Here is a 19,186-nt window from a genome sequence, read left to right on the forward strand (position 1 = left end):
TCTGCTAGCAGCCTATTTGAAGGACACAGAAGAAAGAAGCTTGCACTCATTGCCAGCTTGTGCTTTCTTTTGCTGACAAGTCCACTGACATTAGAGCCTACTTCTTTGGGGGTCTGGAATATACTGCAGAGCAGCTGAGACATCCAGCCTAGTAGATTGAACAACTCCTAGTTTCTGGACTTTCCTTTGGTAGACAGCCATTGTTGGACTAACTGAACCAAGCCTGTCACCCACCCATCCTAATAAATCCCTCCTCCTCCCTACACACACACACACACACACACACACACACACACAAACACACACGTATATGCATATATATTCATTCCATAAATTCTGTTCCTCTAGAGAACCCTAATACAGTGCAAAACAAATACCATTTTCAGCCACTGTGATTTAGGACTTGTCACTGCAGTGCAGCCTAGCTCACCGTGACTGATGATATCATCTCCAGTCTCTCATAATCTCAAATATGAATTCATAACACAACAAAGTATGTAAGCAGCAATTCATAGAATTCTCTTGGCCAATGATGTGCTAATCCAGATGTTAACCATGCCCCTGTCTTTACCCTTGGTGATGCAAGTCTCTTTCTGGAGATGCTCTAAAGCTCCCCTCTGCAAGGAGGTCCAGATGTCAACTCCTGTGATCTCTTTAACAGCTCTTGATGGTGCCGAGGAAAGCCTGGAAGCCCACTGTCCTCAGCCTGCAGAGATGGTCCCTGGACAAACATGGTCTCTTTAGCCTCCTGTCTCGGGGCTGACTTGGTCCCAAGTACACCTCTTCTTCGACAGGATCAACAAACGCACACCGAAGTATAAATAAGGAAAGCACTGCTCTTGAAGTTTGCCTGGATGGGCTCAGACAGGTGCGGAGAGGGTGTCAGTGTTCTTGACTTTGCACATCCTTGGAGCGTGGTCGCCCAGAGAGAGGTCAGAGCCACAGCTGCCTTATTCACTAGAACCCAGTGTCCCTTCAGGTCTTCCAGTTCTTGGCATATGTCTCAAAGCCTTCAGATGCTCGAGACAATGGATTTCCAGTTTCCTTTGCCTGCTGGGTCCCAGCTGAAAGCAGTGTGGATCCGTTGACGTGATAGCAGTTGGGCAGAGGGCTGGGACGGTCCCTGTGGAGACCTCAGGAGGCTCCAGGCCTCTTCTTGCTACCAAGTTTCCAGGGTTTGCTGTTCCTCTGAGCAGTTTGCACAGTTCCAGCCCCAGACTTGTTCTCCGGGGTGCTTTGCTTTCCCAAGGCTGCACGGTGCTACATTTACCTCATTTCTGCATGTTCAGAGGCCCACCGTTGTGATAGGTTTGTACTTTACATAGCTCCTTTGGATCTACTGTTTCCTCAGTTCAGACAAACTGGCCAGTCATGGAGAAGCTGAGTCCCAGAGACGTGAAGAATGTGTCCTGGTCTACACTGCAAGTTGGTGCCAGAGCAGGCTAGAGCCTGGACCTCCATACCTTATGGCTAGTTTCCCATCTGCTTTACTATATAGTTCTAAGTGAGAAAAAACAAGGGCAGTTTCATGCTAAGGCTCAGGTGGACTGTTGGCTCCACCAGCATAATATAGCAGGGCTCCAAACCTCTGTGAGCAGGGTCCTGCTTCCCCTTGGAAGTCGCCTGGCCCATAGCTGCCAAGAAGCCTGGGGAACTAGGGGGAGCTGCACAGGTCTAGCCTGGTACTGTCCTTCATTTCTCACGGTGCACAACTGGATGATGATGGCCCAGAACTTCCTCACAGTAAACACGTGGCAGCTGGTGGCCTGGGGTACTCATCTGGTTCAGATTTTCATAATTGGACTCCTGAGCCTGAGACCTGCAGACAGGAGGACACTGACTTACCACCTAGTGTTTGGTGAGGTCCTTGACTTCCCAAGCTGTGTTCCAGTCAAGGAAGACACCACATGGGAGGCAATGGAGCCTGATCCAGCAAGGCTGATTAATGCAGGACAGGGAGATGTTGCAGGTGACAGTGTACCCAACCATGCTCATCATCTCCTACAAAGTGACTTTGTTAGGGGCTTCAAAAAACCAGCTCCATGCCCCCAGTGTCCTCAGGCCTGGCTGCTGGCCCACACCTCCAACCTCCCATCATGTTTAAGCACACACCCTTCCCTTGCTCTCTCTTCCCTCCTCATCTCTGTGACCAGGACTCCAATCTTAAGGGTCCTCTTTCCCTCCCTTACCCTCAGAGAGGCCCTTCCCTTGGTTTCTGTCAGAACAGAAGCAAACAAAGCCTCCTGGGTTCCCCCCAGGATCCGTCTGTTCAAATGCGACCTCTCACACAGCACCCAAAAGCATTCTGACTTCCATGTCACTCAGACCCACCCCCAGCCTTGCCTGCCCACCCCACAGTTCCATGCTTCTCTCATGCCTCCCTCCCACAGCCCACCTGACCTTTGTACTTGAAATTTCCATTCCTGGGATGGATATATTATATATATATATCCCTACCACCATGGCTTCCCTAGGCTCCAGCCTCCAGCGTGCTCTCTTCAGGGCTGCGTCTTCAAAGAAAATATCCTGATCTCAAGGAATCTTAGCCAACTGGCCACACACCAGGGCTCTGCATTATCGCCAGGTCCAATTCCTGTGACAACTCAACAATCTCAGACGGTCTTGCTACGTGCTTGTGAAAAACTGCACACCTTGGAGTGCAAGTTTGGATTTTTTTCTGTCTCTTTAGCAGACAAGTGATTTCCTGCCATATAGTAGGTATTCAGTATTTGTTAGGTGTCTGAACGACATAGTGTGATTTTGGTCTTGTTCTGCATCAATAAAGGAAACACATGGATGACAGATTGTCAAGACCTGAGTAGGCAGTTGAGAAGAGTTGGTTCGCTCAGCCAGCACCTGGCAGAGAACTCTACCATCGAGTTCTTTCTCCTTCAACATGGGCCTTTACTAGGGTAGACACCAGAGAGGACTACGCAGGCCCTGGTCCAGCCTTCTGCCCTAACCTTGCCCCAGGCCTATTCTTTCTCCTCATACTACCAGTTCTGAGAAACTAGCATCCCTGGGCCAATGAGACCAGGCAGGGGTGGGGTAGGAAGGGCAGCAATAGCACTTACCGTGGAGGGGTGTCCTGAGTGACCAGGTGATCTGTGTGAGGGATACAGAGAAAGAGCAGGTGTGATTTTACACTGTAAACTCCAACCTACACACATGTCAGCCGCACGCTCTACTGCGTGACGTGGTCCCCACCCCACTGCGAGCAGGGGTCCCCAGGAGATATGCAACAGGCTGCAGATGGACAGCTAGCCAAAGTGTCTGTGAAGCCTGAATCTGATAGACGAATAGGAGTTAATTGGTGGGCTAAGGGGGATGTGGTCCAGCAGAGCAAAGCTGCCTTTCTGAGGGAGGACCCTGGAATGCAACATGTTCATTAAGTCTGAGAGTCCAGCAAGAATGGCAGGGTCACAGTAAGGTTAGCAGCGGGGGCAATTCCACATTTCATCCCTGGAGAGTTTGAGGCTGATGTTCCTGTTCTGGAGGAACCGAAGTGCTCTGAGAAAGCCCCTCCCTCTTCAGGCTGCTCATCAAGCAGACACCCCATCAAGGGCTGGAACGCCTGTGTGGAGAGGCTTTCTAAAAGTGCCGAGTTCCCCAGCCAGGTGTGCCATTCATGTTTTTCAAGCTCATGTTCCTTATATTTTTCAGCTTAGTTCTCGTCTCTCTTTTTAAGGCCTCAGAATAGCAAGATGTCCTCTGCCTTCTACAGTTTCTGGGGTCTGTGGGAACCCTTCTTAGGGGGCTACCCAAAGCTCTGCTGACTCAGCTTCTTACGGGTTGGCAGGGAATCATATCCTGACATCTTCGTGTGGCCAGCATCATGATGCATAACCTCAGGGCCACAAGATGCTTGTTACAATGTAAGGGGAAGCCTGACCTTTATGGGACACTGAGTTGTAGTGTGGTGGTTAAAAACAAAAATCAAAAATCAGCAGCAGCAACAGCAGCAACAACAACAACAACAACAACAACAAAACTGCTTTATACCTGATAGGACTGGGTGGGTCACCATCTGTGTGACTCTGTAAAAAGCAAGCTACTTTGCACAGCCTCGCCTGCCTTCCATGCTGCAAACAGCCTTAAGCAGGACCCGCCTCCCGGGCTCCAGGCAGAGAAGGAACTGAGCTGATCCAGGTGGAGAAAGGATGCTCTGATAGGCCACGCCAGACGGTCCTCCAGAAAGGAGAGAAAGCCTCTGTCCTCCCCTTCGTTCCCACCCAGATCTGGGGTGCACCCACCTAGTTGTCGGCGGGTGGCTCGCGCACCCAGAACACCAAGCAGCAGCAGCGCCTTGAGACCCAGCGCGCCTAGCAGGAGCGCCAGAGTGGAGGATGCGGGGGCGCCACGGAAGCGGAACAGGTAGACGCTGGCCTCTGCGCGGCCCAGGCTATTGGCTGCCGTGCACGTGTAGCGCCCATCTCGGGTCAGCGCCGGCAGCTCGGCGGTCACCTGGTAGCCGTGACCCTTGCTCTGCTCGGCCGCTGAGCTGTTGCCCAGGGCGGGGCCGGACCAGGAGAGGGCAGGCGGGGGCTCCCCCTCGGCAGTGCAGAGTGCGCGGAAGGCGTGCGCGGGGCCTGGCAGCACCGAGATGTTGACGATCCGCGGTGCAGCTGCGGGGGAAGAAGGCGGGCGCGGGTCACCCGGCAGAGGACAGCGCCCCGGGAGTGTGAGAGAGGCTACGGTTTGAGAAGGCAAGGGGTAGCGACTTCCAAGATGGAAGGGTGAGGTAGTGGGGGTGCCCAGAGAGAAGAGAGGGACACCTGAGCGCCAGGCTGTCTGGGTCCTATTGCAGTAGTGGCCTTAGCAAGCTATTTTTCTTCTTTGCCTCAGTTTTTACATATGTAAATTGGTGATCACAATTGCCTTTGTTTTACAGGGTCACTGAGATTTGGCAAACTAATACTTGTATATTACTTGGACAGCTGGACTTTCAGCTGGTGGTCACCAAAAGGTCAAAACCACAGGGAGGGGCCAGTTGTACGTAGTGCTCTAGGGACAAGGGATGTGCAGGGGTTGGGTGAGAAATTTTTCAGTGCAGGGGCCGTACCTCCTCCTTCACCCCTTGCCAGGTTAGGATTATTGGTTGTTTTTCTGTCCTTCCTTGCCAGTTACCGGTGTTTACGAGCATCGGGACACCACCTACCGGCCCCAGCCCAGCCTTTCCTGGGATCTGAATTTTGCATTTCTACCAAGTTCTCAGAGGCCTCTCTGGCACCCAGTAGGCTCTCGGGACAGGGATGCGGGGAAGTTGGGTACCACCTCCTCCGCCGCCAGCCCGCCTCACCGGTTACGCGCAGCCGGACCCCGTGGCGGCTCTCATAGCGGTCATGGGCGTCGCCGGCGAACTCCACACGGCAGAAGTAGCGGCCACTGTCCGCCAGGGCGAGGCGCTCGACGCGCAGTGACAGGTCGTTGTGGCGCGGGTTGCCCAGCAGGCGGAAGCGGCCCTGCAGGCTCAGAGCCGTCTGACACAGCTCGCTGCCTCGCGCCGCGGTGCATCGGAACACCTGCGGGCCGGCATAGGGCTCTCCCGCGCGCCAGATGGCCGTCAGCGGTCCGTCGTAGTGGCGATGCGGGTGCGTGAAGGTGCAGGGCAGCATCGCCGCGTCGCCCGCCTCCGCGCTCACCTCGGAGGGCACCTGCATGGACCAGCGCTGCTCCGGCACGCCTGCCGGCCAGGAACACATCAGACCTAGCCTCGGGAGACCGGGTTCCTGGCCTCTGGCGGCATCTTCCCCTCTCCGCCCCCACGCCCCGAGAGGGGCTGCAAACACTAGGACTCAGGCAGCAATCGCTTCCTTTCGGCTGGAACCCCACTTCCTGGCTTTAGAGCCACCTCCCTACTCTACCATGACTAAGGGAAGGGGGAGGGGATGGATGTTTCTCCAGACCCTTCCTTGGGTTTGCCTCTTTCTTGGCGTGTGACCTAGTGACAGACACAACTCTTTCGCATTACTCTCTGTCAGAAACCTGTGCATTTCCCGAAACACTATGGTTTCCCGTGGTTACAGGATCCTTAAGATGATAAAATCACTTACTGTGCACCTCTGTGTTGAGCAAATCCGCCAGAGCATCTCCAGTTTTCACAAGTGATCCTAGAGATGAGAACAGGTGTTACATGTTAATAAACCCAGGCACAAAGAAGTTAAATAAGTGGCCAAGTTGAGGCCAAATCAATGTTCAAGTCAGACCTGCCTGCACCCACAGCCTGCTTTACAGTGCCCTAAAGGCATGAAGCTGTGGATGCATCTGAAGGCATTAATGGTCTCATTTGCAGGGGAGAAACCGAGGCCCTGGAGGGGACAGTGTTTTGAAGCACACTGTTGAGTTGGTAGGAACAATTCCTTTAGTGTCAGGGTCAGGCCAAGAGGACTGTGTCCTGGTTGGCTTCCTACATGCTAGTGTCCATGCAGGGAAAGACAAGGTCAGGGTGGTAGGGGCTGTATTGCCTCCTTGCTCTCTGCACGGGGTCGCCTCTAAACTCACTTGCCCTGTCTTCTACCCAGTGGCAATTCTTCAGAATGTGGAACTAAGGGCTGGAAGCTGAGCCCTGCCTCCAGTTCACCCGGCGCTGGCAAACCACAGGGCCCCGTGTTGCTGTGGCTTTGAGGGTGCAGATGCTTAGCCTTAGAGGCTTATCCCAGGGGTGGTACCTCCCCAAGAGGAGGCAGGCGGCCGAACCTGCCTAGCCAGTGCCCTGGAGCACAGTGCACAAAAGGGACCTTTACAAGGAATAATTAGGATTGTATTATACACGGTTCCTTTATATACACCATGCCATCTGCCCTGAAAACATCCAAGAGACAGAGAAAGATTGTTAGAGATGAGTAAATGAAGGCCGACGTCAGGCAAGTAAGAAAAAGCCAGTCCATCATTCATTGTTGTTGTCGTGCCCCGTGTCCCACCATGCTATGTCCACTGCTCTTTGTGGTCAGTCAGCCTCATTGACCTCTTGGGTAGGAATACCCTCAGGCCACCCCTGGTGGCCCATCTCCCATGGAGCCCATGCACCTGCGGATGAACAGGGCACCCCTGCACAGAAGCAGTCCAGATCTACCATTGCTGCAGGAGCATGGACGAGCACGGATGAGCACAGAGGTGTCCAAGCTGGCACTAGCGGGAGCTCATTATGGCTACTCTTGGACTCATTACCTTCTTCTGATGGGAAAGACTGGATCATCATCCCTCTGCCCCTTCCCCCTTTTCCTCTCTGCTCAAACCCTGCTCCAGGGGACCCTAGTGTGTGTGGCTCCTGCACCTGAGAGCTCTTAGTTCTTGTGCATCTTGAGCTGGGGTGCTCCACCTCCAGTTGCGTTCTGCTGTGGGCGCACAGCCAGAAGACCATCAAGTTAAACCACAGAGTTTTTTTTTTAATGCCACTTTTTTGTCGTTGTTGTTTTTGGCTTAATCTCTTGCTCTGGACTAGTTGAATTACATGTTTGAATTCAAGTGGAGGGCTTGACATTTATCCCGAGTAAGAACTTGTTTGTTCAGTTGGTAGTGATCAAAGGGCTGCTTTTCAAATCTGAGAAAATGGAAGATTGTGCCGATCCAGTCAGCACTTCTAGCAGAAGAGTCTCAAGAGTTTCCTCAGGTCTGTCTCTCTGACAATGTAGTTCAAGCTGGCCTGGAACTCACTGTATATTCCAACCTGACTCCAACTTAGTCAGTTCCTTGCTGCAGCCTCTTGAGTGCTGGACTACAGGCATGTACTACTATTCCAGCATGTACTACTATGCTCTTCTTGTTTTTGTTGTTGCTGTTGAGATGGGGGTCCCTCTATGTAGTCCAAACAGGCCTTGGACTTGCAGTCCTCCTGCCTCATCTTCCTAGAAGCTGGGATTATGGGTGTGCACCCTCAGCTCCTATCTCAGCTTCCCTGTGCTGCCTACCCTCTGTGACCTTTTTTCGATCTTTGCATCTTGTGGGCTCCTGGGGTCAGGCCATGATTGCCTACAATTGTCTCCTATTGTGCATTCTGGACCCAGCAAACGCCTATTGGACACTTCCGCACTCCATGCCAGGTGCTGGGCTATAAGCTGCAGAGACAGAGATGGACAGGATACCCTGTCAGCCTGCCGGAGCTAGATGGAGAAGGATCAGTGAACGTGTAATTACGGGGCACTCTGCCAGGTGCTCTTCTGACGAATACAAACAATGTTGCCTTTGTCTGGATGTGGTTCCCAGCCCACTTTCACTCACTGGCGCCCTCCCATTCAACCCCTGTTCTCTGTGGAGTTAGCCCTGCCAGAATATTCTCCTCTGAGCCCCCAGCCTGGCTCTGGCATCTCTCCCTGTACCCTGGGATGAAAGGGGGTCAGGTTGTCGAGAGGATGGGGGCTGGTGTAGAGAGTATACAGGGATTATGTATAGCAGACATGAATGGCGGAGCCCATCAGAGAGGAGGTGCCTGCGTGCAGAGACCAGAGAATGTAGGCAATTCCACAAGACCTGGGGCAACAGGGGAACCAAGCCATAAGGTGTGACACCTGGAAGACATGGTGTGGGCCTACACCTCAAGCATGCTGGAAGAGGAGTACTGGGAATCCAGGCCACTCTTAGATACATGGGGAGTTCAAGACACATGGAACCCTGTCTCAGAAAGCTGGAAAAAGAAAACATGAGTCGTGGACATCACAGGGGCAGAGAAAACATGATGGGACAGGGAGGCCAAAGTACTGAAGAATGGGGTTTATTGGGAGCCATTCCTCATCTCATTTAAAACACACAACAACCCATTGAGACGCCACCATTAAATAGCCCATTAGAGAGAAGAGGAACTGGGGCCTGTAGAGCCCAAAGTGACTTGGCTACCAGTGGTGACCAACTAGTAGCAGAGACTTGGCTTGCCCTGGATGGGTTTTCCTCCCTTATTTATATTCCTATCTTAACCTCCGTGCTCAGTTGCTTAAGAACAGTTATAAAATAGTCTCTCTTGTTCCCCATGGAAAAACCTCCGGTTTATTTGATCAAGCAAAAATAAAATAAGCTGCATATAAAGTCCAGAGAGAACCAGGTTTTTAAAAGGCTGCAGTAGTATGTTAATGCAGTATGTTAAATGCAGTAAAATACAGCATCCCCTTGCTACTCCCCCAGCCTTCTACGCCGACTGCACGACACATTCAGATGCCTTCTTAGCTCACACAGGAGGTCTGCAACGCCTCTCCACCAGCTCTTCTCCTGCTCATCGCCCGTCATGCCTGCGGCCAGCAATAGCAACATTTAGGGTTTTTAAAGGTAAAAGTCCCCAAAGGGGGAGGGGCTTGCAATAAAAACATTACACCTTTGCCTTGAAGTTTGGGGAAAATTCCCCTAGCTACCCACTGCTATGATGAACTCTGAAATACCACAGCAATGCCAAAAGTGGGCAGAGGCAGCTAGAATCCCAGGTAGGCTTGTAGTAAGGGCTCTGTTGCCTGGGTAGGCATGCTGGTGGTGTGTTACTTCAGGCAGCTTTGCCGTTAGAAAATGGTAAGAGAGGCTTAACTTGGTTGCTCTGAGGTCAGACAACACCTGTGAATTCCACCCGGATCTGTATTCTGCTGTGGAGTATTCTAAAATGGGACCTGAATGGCAGAGCCAGCTGGTATTTGCTCTAGCATAGAGACCCTTCCGTTAGAAGCCCCATCTTGGCTCCCGTTAGCAGATATGGGCTCCTTGCTGAATGGGTTCAAAGGAGCCATGCTTGGACTCTCAGAGTACTTTAGATGGGCCTGCCCAGAGGACTCAAGGTGAAGGTGAGCAGTCCTTAGCAGGTATTGTACAGAGAACAAAGACATTTGCTTTGGCAGAGATCCTAGCTCCTGGCATCCTGTGACATTTGCCATTGCTGCTAGCGTCTCTTGACTGCTGGCTAAGACGTGACCAGGATGACTCCTGACTGGGATCACTGAGCTTTCTGTGGAGTCTCTCTGTCTGCCTTGTGTCTGGCAACTTCCAGGGTCAATGGGAAGCCCACATTCTTCTTGTTGCTCAAAGTATCTGCCTCCAGAGGTGGCCACCAGGGATGGTGGGAACATGTCAGCTTTGGCATAGCTGAACCAGGTGACCATCCCCATTCTGGTAAGGAAAATATACACTGAAAAGCTAGGAAGTGGCTTCTGTCTGTAAGGTCATTTAAGGTAACGAGGAATGGCAGCTGACGTTCACCAAGCCTGGAAGGAGTCCATGGCCACAGTGAAATCACGGAGCAGAAATGATGTAGTAAAAGCACTGTTTATAATAGGAAAGCTATAGTCATGACTCACCAGGACCTTGTATCAGGCTGGGTGACAGGTGCTCCGTTAAAAGGCGCCCTGGCACGGAAGTGGCCAACCTATAGTGCCATTCGGGGAGGAGTAAACCCAGAGGGTTCTGACTCATCGTGACCCTGCATGGGGCTGTGTAGCAGGTGTACCAGATGAAAGTTCGTTCTCCTCAATGTTGTCTTGTTTCAGTGATGTATCCCTTGGATGGAGAGGCAGGGGCTCCAGCCCTGGCTCCGAAGTTATCAGTGGGACCTTGGGTGAGACTCCATGGCTTGTTGACTTGCTAGTTCCTCCATGAAATACTATTTCTGGATGTTTACTCAAGTGGTTAAACCTAAAATTCTGACTGACTGGACATGCCAGTTCTCACTGCCATGATATCTTCCCTCCCAGAGACTCAGTCATGGTGATGACTGCCCACCTGGCATTATCTTTCCCCAGCTCTTAAAATGTATGGTCCTACTCCTTAGGAGGCTGAGGCAGGGAGATCTCAAATTGAAGGCCAGCCTGGGCTGTGTAGTGAAGTCCCAGGCCAACTGGGTTTGTACGGTAAGACTCTCAAACAACCAAGAAAGTAATTAAGAAAAAAAAATCTAAATCTTAAAGCCAAATTTGGGTAAAACTGACAGTACCTAAAATATTTTAGAACTATGTCTAGCCGGGCGGTGGTGGCGCACGCCTTTAATCCCAGCACTCGGGAGGCAGAGGCAGGCGGATCTCTGTGAGTTCGAGACCAGCCTGGTCTACAAGAGCTAGTTCCAGGACAGGCTCCAAAGCCACAGAGAAACCCTGTCTCGAAAAACCAAAAAAATAAAAATTAAAAAAAAAAAGAACTATGTCTAGTTAAAAACTTTTAGGTGCTTAAGAGTAAGCCACTAGCTAACCAGTAAACAGCTGCACAGCTGTGCACCACGAGGCCCACCGATGCTCCCTGTGTGGCCCTCAAAGTGGCCACATCCTTATGACTGTGATACAGCTGGGGAAATGCAACACTATTCATCAAGCAGGAAGGGAAAGGAACCCAGCTGCCCAACGTGGGCAAGGAGCATTGAAACTGGATCAGAATCGGAAACCTTTGCTTTGGCCGCAGCTGGCCAATGATTTCCACCAGTCCCATGGTGAGAAAGGAGGTAGGATTTGCCGGGAGTCTGTGTTGACCATCTGTGAGGTGCTGGACACAGTCACACTCATTGCTTAGCAGTTTGTGGTGGAGTCCCTCCAGGTACTACTCAAGCATCTTTTGATGTTTCCATAATGGTTGCATTAAAGGACTGAGCCTCCAGGAGGGATGGCATCATGCCAGTGAGAACTGGAAGCCATCAGAGACTGGAGCTCCTGTCCCTTCTCTCCACAGGAGGGATGGCATCATGCCAGTGAGAACTGGAATCCATCAGAGACTGGAGCTCCTGTCCCCCTCTCCAGTGCTCACGTTTCTAGTAGACCTGGAGCCAGCCAGAAGTGCACGGTTATTGGTAAGGAACGCTTTCCCTCAGAACCACCTGGGCATGCTAGCAGGGGTGTTCTCAAGAGCGGCCAGAGTGGTGGTCTCAGGCATTGTGGCACCCAGAGGGCGTGGTTTAGAGGCAGAAAGCTATGTCCGGCCTAGTCATCAAACTTCACCAACAGGCAGCAGGTCTAGCGGGGGTATGCTGCTCTTCATGGACCTCATCCTTCCAAACGGCTCTCCTGCCTTTCAGCCCACTCTAAGCCATTATCTCTTTGACACTGTAGGTGGCAGAGCAGCTTGTCAGTGGAGAAAAGTCAAGAGGAGGAAGATGTGGGTAGCAGGAAATTCTGTTCCTTAGTGACAGACCTAGAAAGTTCCAGGACGGGTGAGTCTAAGGGATGTGAGTACAAGGCCTAGCTAGTCTCCATCTCGTTTCTCCAGCCACATGGGTGTGATGTGGCTGTGGCTGTGTCTCAGTCACCTGAGATGATGGAGAGAGAAGCAGAGACACAGGCTGACCCTGGCCTGCAACCAGTGCCCACCACAGGGTATCGTCCCTATCCTGGTGGTTCTGGTTCTGCTCTGCTTTCGTCCTCCTGAATAAGACTTCCTCAGTTGAGCAAAGTTTCCCACAATGCTTGCTGGGAGCAGGACAGACCTTCTCACTCAACCTTCCCATTTCCTCCTGGCCTCTGTGATCTCAGTGACAGGGACCAGTTCTGTAGGTTTTATGAGAGTTAGACAATTGGCCTGCTCATAGCTCGTGGATACCAGGGCCAGTATCCGAAGTTTGCACCAGATATCAATTTCAGAGTCCTTAGCAATTTACACATCTGCCAGTCCAGGTTGGGGCATAATTTAACCCCTTAGATCCCACTCTCACAGAAAGATTTCTGATTTGGAGCCCGGAGAAAGAAACAGCCCTAACTGGACCCTGTCTCTGCCACTGTGGGATGGCAGGATGTGAGTCGGGGGGAAGAGAGTTGAAGCTACACACACTGAGGTTCATCTATCAGCTCTCCCAGAGCCCCGCACCAGGAAAGCCGAGTGACAACTCGGAATGCCATGATGTCAGCACGGGGCATATGGTGGTCATGCATGTGATGGCATAGACACAGTTTAGAAGGGGTTTTGAGAGAGATGTCCCAGACTGGGGTTGGGGAAAAGGACTGCTTGGGAGAGAAGGGGAGAGAAGGGCTTCTGAGTTTTGCCCATGACACTCTCAATTCCCCTGGGCATTGGCAGGTGACTCTTGAGAGGGGACTGGCAATGTTGCGTCCTGGGTCTTGCTGCCTGATATTCTGGTTCTGCAGGTTGTAGATGGAGGCAAAGAATTGCATTTTAACTCGTGTGCTCCCCTGATTCTGGGTCAGGTAGACCCAGCATCTCTTGAGAAGTACTGTTCCCAGAAAAGAGTTTCCACTCACCCTACAGTGTTCCCACAGAGGAGGTTAATGCAGCCTCTCTCCTTGGTCCGATTCTCCACATAGAGCCACCCTCATCCTTGTCCCAGCAGGCTTCCTTGTCTCTCCTTGTTCCTGGGGCAGTTGGGTGACAGCAACACCCAAAGTCTGTCCAGAGCCAGCACCTTCTTCCTCATTCTAGAGATTTATTCCCCTCATAGCAAATGATAGGGACGTGGCCTTTGTATAGTGGTGAACACTGAGGCGCACGAAATCAGGGCACTGCCCCAAGTCACTTAGAAACCCAAGGCAAGGCCAAGATTTGGTCCTCTGCCTTCTGTTACCACAGCCCTCTACTACATAGCTTTTCTCCTGCATAGACTTGGAGGCTATCAGCAAACTCAGCCGCTAGTTTCGAGGGAGGAAGACCACAGCTTAGGCTTTCTCTATTCCAGGTCAGAGTAAATAGGGGAACTCACCCATCTGGAGGACACATGCCAAGCAGGCCAGGAGTTGGAGAGACCCTTCCATGCTAATGTCTGGAGACTCATCAGCCCTCTACCCTGCCAGGCCCACAGAGAACCCTTTTAGTGGGTGGAACAAAGGCAGGAGGGTGTGCTGTGTACCAAGTCTGCAGGCCCACTGGACTCCAGACAAGCTGGAGGAACTGGAGAGGGGCAGCCGACTGGCCAGTGCTGTGATTAGGCAGAACCCGTGTGCTTTAGTCATGGAAAACAAATGGGAAGCTCTGGTGTGAGTCTCCCAGGAAGGAGCTGGGGAAGAAGCAGGGCCCTTGCTCTTTCCCCTCTTCATTTCCTCTCACCTCTCAATCCCCCATTCTAAAATTTTAGCATACTAGATGGTTTTGTCTCCCGCACCCTCTTCCTTTTTTCTTTTCTTTTCTTTTCTTTTCATTTTTCTTTTCTTTTCTCTTCTCTTCTCTTCTCTTTTCTTTTCTTTCTTTCCTTCCTTCCTTCCATCCTTCCTTCCTTCCTTTCTCTCCCTCCCTCCCTCTCTCTTTTTTAAATATTATTTCCTGCAGAGGCTTTGTCAAAATGTTGAGGGGCCTGTCAAAGTAGGAACACAGTAATGTGAGGCCCTGGGAAGTTATCTGTCAGGATTTGCCAAAAAAGAATTAGACAAGCATAGATTCGCAGACGGATCTGTTTGTGACCAGAACCCTCTTCAGGGGGTCTGCATCTTAGAACAGCACTTCTGACAGTTAACGGTCATGAAGAAATCTGAAAGCCACTGAAAGAAATCTCATTAAATGTAGATTCAGGTGGTCTCGTTAGGCGAGTCACTGGTATTAGGTGAAGGTCAGGGCCCTTGGGAAGGGAAGGTAGGACTTCTGGAAGCTTATTTAATGTGTGTGTGTGTGTGTGTGTGTGTGTGTGTGTGTGTGCTGATGGTGCCTGGAGGACCCACGGACCCATAGGGACTGCAGTGTGATGGTCAGTTTCTGTTACGACGATGAACTAAACTTGGCCTCCTCTCATCCCACACAGTCACAATTGCAAGACGGGAAGCTCATCTAAGTTCTTCCTAAAGTTGGGCAGCAGTGGGTTTGCAACCTTGAGGGATAAGAGAAAAAATGTGATGTAGTTTGTGAAATTCCTGCGAGACAAAGGCTTGTGAAGATTATGTGAGCCATGGCTCTCACGGCTTCAAACCATCAGTGTGGCAGGATGACCACACCAAGTGTGAATGGGAGCTTCGCCTTCCTAAGTGAATCCCCGAGAGCTAGGATGAAACATGCCCATGGTCTTTTCTGGATTTCATTTGCCTCTTCCATCCTCAGGGAAATCCTATTCCAAATCTGAGTACTGGGGAGAGCTGGTCTTTAGGAAATCTATAGTGTTAACTGAAAGAGAGAGAGAGAGAGAGAGAGAGAGAGAGAGAGAGAGAGAGAGAGAGAGAGAGAGAGAGAGAGAGAGAGACTGGGACATGAAGGTGCTGGTGTCAGAAACATTGGAAGGCGGGTAGCAGATCAATTCAGCATGGCAGAGCAGGGCATGCCCTCTTTCTGGGGGCTTTACAGCTACATATAAAAACTAAACCCACCCTTTCTTCTTTCTCTGTTTTCCTGTCCTTTTCCCTCTCTCTCTTCTCTTACTTTTCCTCATCTTTATCAACTCTTGTTTGTTTGCTCATTCCTTGCCTCACCACCCTTCCGCTTACTCCAATGGTACTGCAGTAAAGTCCATGCTGACCACTGCTTGAAGGCCAATGTTTGGGGAAGCAATCAGTGGGAAGGAATCAGGCTTATCCAAAGGTTGCTGGAAGGAGATGGACAGGCTCCTTGTCAAAGCTCCACCTGTGGGATTTAGGAGTGCAAAGGGATTCCGTAGGGAGGAAAGGGCAGGACAGGACTGTGAGTGGGGTCTCCATCACTCAGGGTACATCTCTTGTTTCTTTTTCTTCTCAACACATCGTAATGGTTCTGCACCTCCTGGAACTAGCTCCTGTAATTCTTTTTAGCCCGGAGTACCTTGTTTCTGCAGGCTAAGACTCGGTCAGTCTCCATGCTTTCTGTTAGTGGATGTGCATTATTTCCGCAGGCTAAGACTCGGTCAGTCTCCATGCTTTCTGTTAGTGGGTGTGCAGAACTAGAGGTGGATGCGAGGTGTGACAAGGGTCACCGGAAACTTTCGATCCTGTAAAGTTGACCAAAGCTTACGTGTCAGTTAACATCTTAACCGTTTTGGTGATCTTATCTCTAGGATTTAGAATGCTGGTCAAAAGGGAGAGAGTGACGTAAAAGGCTTAGGAAAGGGAGGGCAAAGCTGGTAAACTCTGCCCAGGACAACTCCCCAAAGGAGTGGTTTTGCAATACCAGGGCTTCTGTTATCACAGTAGGCCAGGTTTATAACAAGAGTGCTTAAGAAACAATAAATAGGGTAGAAGTTTACCTGGCTAGGTATCTTTCCAAAGCTTGGTCTGGGTGTCCAGTGCTCAGTCATGGGTGTGTGTGGAAAAGCATAGGCATACATGTAAGCACATGGATGAAGTAGATACACATAGTAACTGCTTTGCCAAATGGTGTTTCTGTTTGTATTACTGGATAATAAGCTGATCCCGCCTCCTCTTAGTCTCTCTGTGACTGGACTAGGATCTGCAAGACTTGCTTCTCGAAGGGCAGTGTTCAGAAGACCAGAATTAGCAGGAGGAACCAAGTTTGTTCTGACCCTGAAGTGATGGAAGGTCGTAACCCACCCTTACAGCTCTCTCCAGGGGAGCTTGGAGGCACAGGGGACTTTTCTAGAGAGGGAAGAGTTGTTCCCCAGGGTGGCCATCTGGAGAGCAGGCCCTCGTCACCCAGCATGTCTCCTTTGTTCTTCTTTGGGACACTTGAGTGGCCTTCCACCCTTGCCGTTAGCTCCTACAGCTCTTTTTTTTTTTTTTTTTTTTTTTTTTGACAGGATGTAGCATTGATTGTGAGCATAATGAAGGAGGGGCTGAGCTGTGATAGCACCCACAAGGCCAGGGCTCCCAGCCATCTACCGTATGACTTAGGCCCAAGGCAGGAACAAGTCCAAATTCCCTGGCAACAGATTGATACCTAAAGAAATGGGTTTTACCAACACCAATATGGGACGTTCGGAAGACGTGGAAGTTGAGGGGCCCCTCATCTCCAGTGGCTTTGGGGGTCAAATAAATCTCCAGTTGTGATGGCCATGATGCCTTGGATAGTGTGAATCCTGGCTACCGGGCTCTGGGGTTCCCCAAAGGTACTTGTGGACTTCTCTTTAGCCTAGAGTGGGGGACCGTGCAAATTTGAGACACAAACGTTTAGTGGAAAACAAAGTCTTTCGGGTCCCTTTGGGCGACATAATCAGTCAGTTATGTGCACTGCCAAGGAGGCTGCCCAAGCGGCCATTGAGTACTATAGCTCTTTGTGGATAGACAAAGACTTCTCTGCAAGTCAAACCTCACATTGGTTTATATGCTGGATGTTGTCGGGTTCATAGAACAGAACACCAAAGACAGGCCTATACGAAGGTCACCAGATGCTCCGGTTACCTGGCACTTAACATCTTAGACACTTAGGTGGGGCTTCGCGCTAGAATTTCGAACGTCTCAAAATGGGATTAGGAAAGGGTAGAAGGGCAAAGGAGGGGAATGTAAGCAGCATTGCCAGGGACAACTCCCCAAAGGAGTGGCCCTGAGCACATGGGCAGGCACGTTCCTGCTTTACTGGTAGGCTGACGGTGTAACGCACTGTCTGGGGCAAATGTTGAATTGTCAGAATACCCTGCCATAGTCGTGAACTGAGACTGTTCTGGAAAACTAGCCTGTTCTTGTCTTTTTCTTGACGTTTCGTCTGTGAATGTACTTCCTGCAGAGTGTTTGAAAGGTGTTCTGGATCTGCACACAAATTCTTGGGGTAGGATGGACAGCAGAAGGGCTAAGGTGAAACAAGTCCGTGTCTTCTTTAGGAGGGCTCCGCCTGCCATTTGACAGCTTAGAGGCGACGTGAAAGACATAGGCATTCAATAGAATCTGTGTTCCAGGTTTTTATTTTTTCTATTTTTTTTGTTTTTTTTATTTTATTTTTATTTTCTTTTTTTTTCTTTCCCTCCTCCTCCCCCTTCCCTCCACTCCTCCTCCCCCTTCCCTCCCCTCCTTCTCCCCCTTCCCTCCCCTTCCCTCCACCCATACCTTCCCACCCTCCCTCTCAAGGCCAAGGAGCCATCAGGGTTCCCCACTCTATGCTAAGTCCAGGTTTTTATTGTTTAATCTTCTCTTAGGCTAGTATTTGTAGCGTGATCACCTCTCAAGACACTGGACAGAGGGAGGCAGGGAGACCATGGTTCCATCACAAGTCAGTGTCACCCTCTGGGTGTGACATCTCTCTCCACTGTAGCTCAGGAGACTGGAGTGTTGAATGAAGTTTCACTTCATTCATTTGTCAGGATGTATCCCCGTCATAAAGTGGGGACATGATTATTTCATATCAGGACATCAGTTACCCAAAGTAGGCCTGTTCTCTCTCTACCTTCTGCTGCCTCAGTTTCTCCTGGAGTTACTTTGGCATGGGGGGATTGAGATGTATGTGGTAGGGTCGGGGAGAGGAGGTAAATGGATGCTGGCTTCTCAGGGCCCAGGGAACAGGTAAGAGAATGTGTGCACAGAAGGCCATGGTGATTTACATGCCCTGTAAAGCTGTGTGTGCCGCACCCGGCTGAAGGGTAGGTGGTACACCTGTGCCAATGCCCAGGTGGAGGTAAGGAAAGGTTGGAACGTGAAAGTCAAGCTTGGTTCTGGATGCTTAGGTTGCTCTCAGCCAGGCGCTCTGAAGCAGGTTGAACCTGGAGAAGGTGAAGCTCCAGCCAACCTGGGCCAGAGAAACCGAAGCAAGTCCAGGAGCGGCGGGTGGGCTGTAGGGACAAAGTAGAAGGCAGAGGAGCTGGTTGAGTCAAGAGATACTAGGTTCAGGGCTTCAGCTGGTGTGTTTAGTCTTACCCCAACTAGGCAGGGCAATGCCTCCATGCAGGTACTCAGAACTAGACCAGACTCAGGTGGCTAGAAAGTCAGGTTTCTGCTTGGGTAAAGGCCTCAGTGAGCAGGACTTTCTCTGATATAAACATTGGGACTTGAGTGCAGACCCGTGGGTCGAGCTCTTGGCATGCCTAGTCTGGGAGCGGGGACAAAACTGAGGATTCCCAAGTAGGGCTAATGAGGCCTCAGCCTCTGGCTGGCCTCTGAGGGTGTTCTAGCCACGTCTTGTCAACATTTCCTCTTTTGTGGAAATGCTATTTTCAGCTTTCGCCATCATTTTCCGTTTTCACCTTATTGGTCACAGAAGAAGGCTATGGTGAACACAGCCCCACACCAGACAGTGGAGGAACCAGCTGTCTGGGGCAAATGTTGAATCGTCAGGATACCCAGCCATAGTCGTGAACTATGTTCTGGAAAACTAGCCCGTTCTTGTCTTTTTCTAGTTTTGTATGTGAACTCTACTGTAGGAGTCACACAGATACTGTGGGAAACATCTTATTCTATGTAAAAAGACTCAGCCTTTCATTCTGAGTTCCATCTGTGTGGAGTATATACATTCAGCTCTTTTGACT

The 19,186-nt window shown here is 50.8% G+C and overlaps 1 protein-coding gene across 1 annotated transcript; it reads right to left on the reverse strand.

Moving 5' to 3' along the window:
• Positions 1-1,692: 1,692 nt before the first annotated feature.
• Positions 1,693-13,643, reverse strand: Siglec15 (sialic acid binding Ig like lectin 15). The gene is made up of 6 exons (XM_038329233.1): positions 13,592-13,643; positions 6,054-6,110; positions 5,300-5,683; positions 4,254-4,625; positions 3,075-3,105; positions 1,693-1,819 (listed from the first exon to the last, which is right to left on the reverse strand). Exons 1-6 carry the CDS (start codon positions 13,641-13,643, stop codon positions 1,693-1,695), a joined length of 1,023 nt encoding a protein of 340 aa, XP_038185161.1.
• Between the last annotated feature and the right edge of the window lie 5,543 nt (positions 13,644-19,186).

Source organism: Arvicola amphibius, chromosome 5 (genome assembly GCF_903992535.2).
Source record: "Arvicola amphibius chromosome 5, mArvAmp1.2, whole genome shotgun sequence".
Lineage (NCBI taxonomy): Eukaryota > Metazoa > Chordata > Mammalia > Rodentia > Cricetidae > Arvicola > Arvicola amphibius.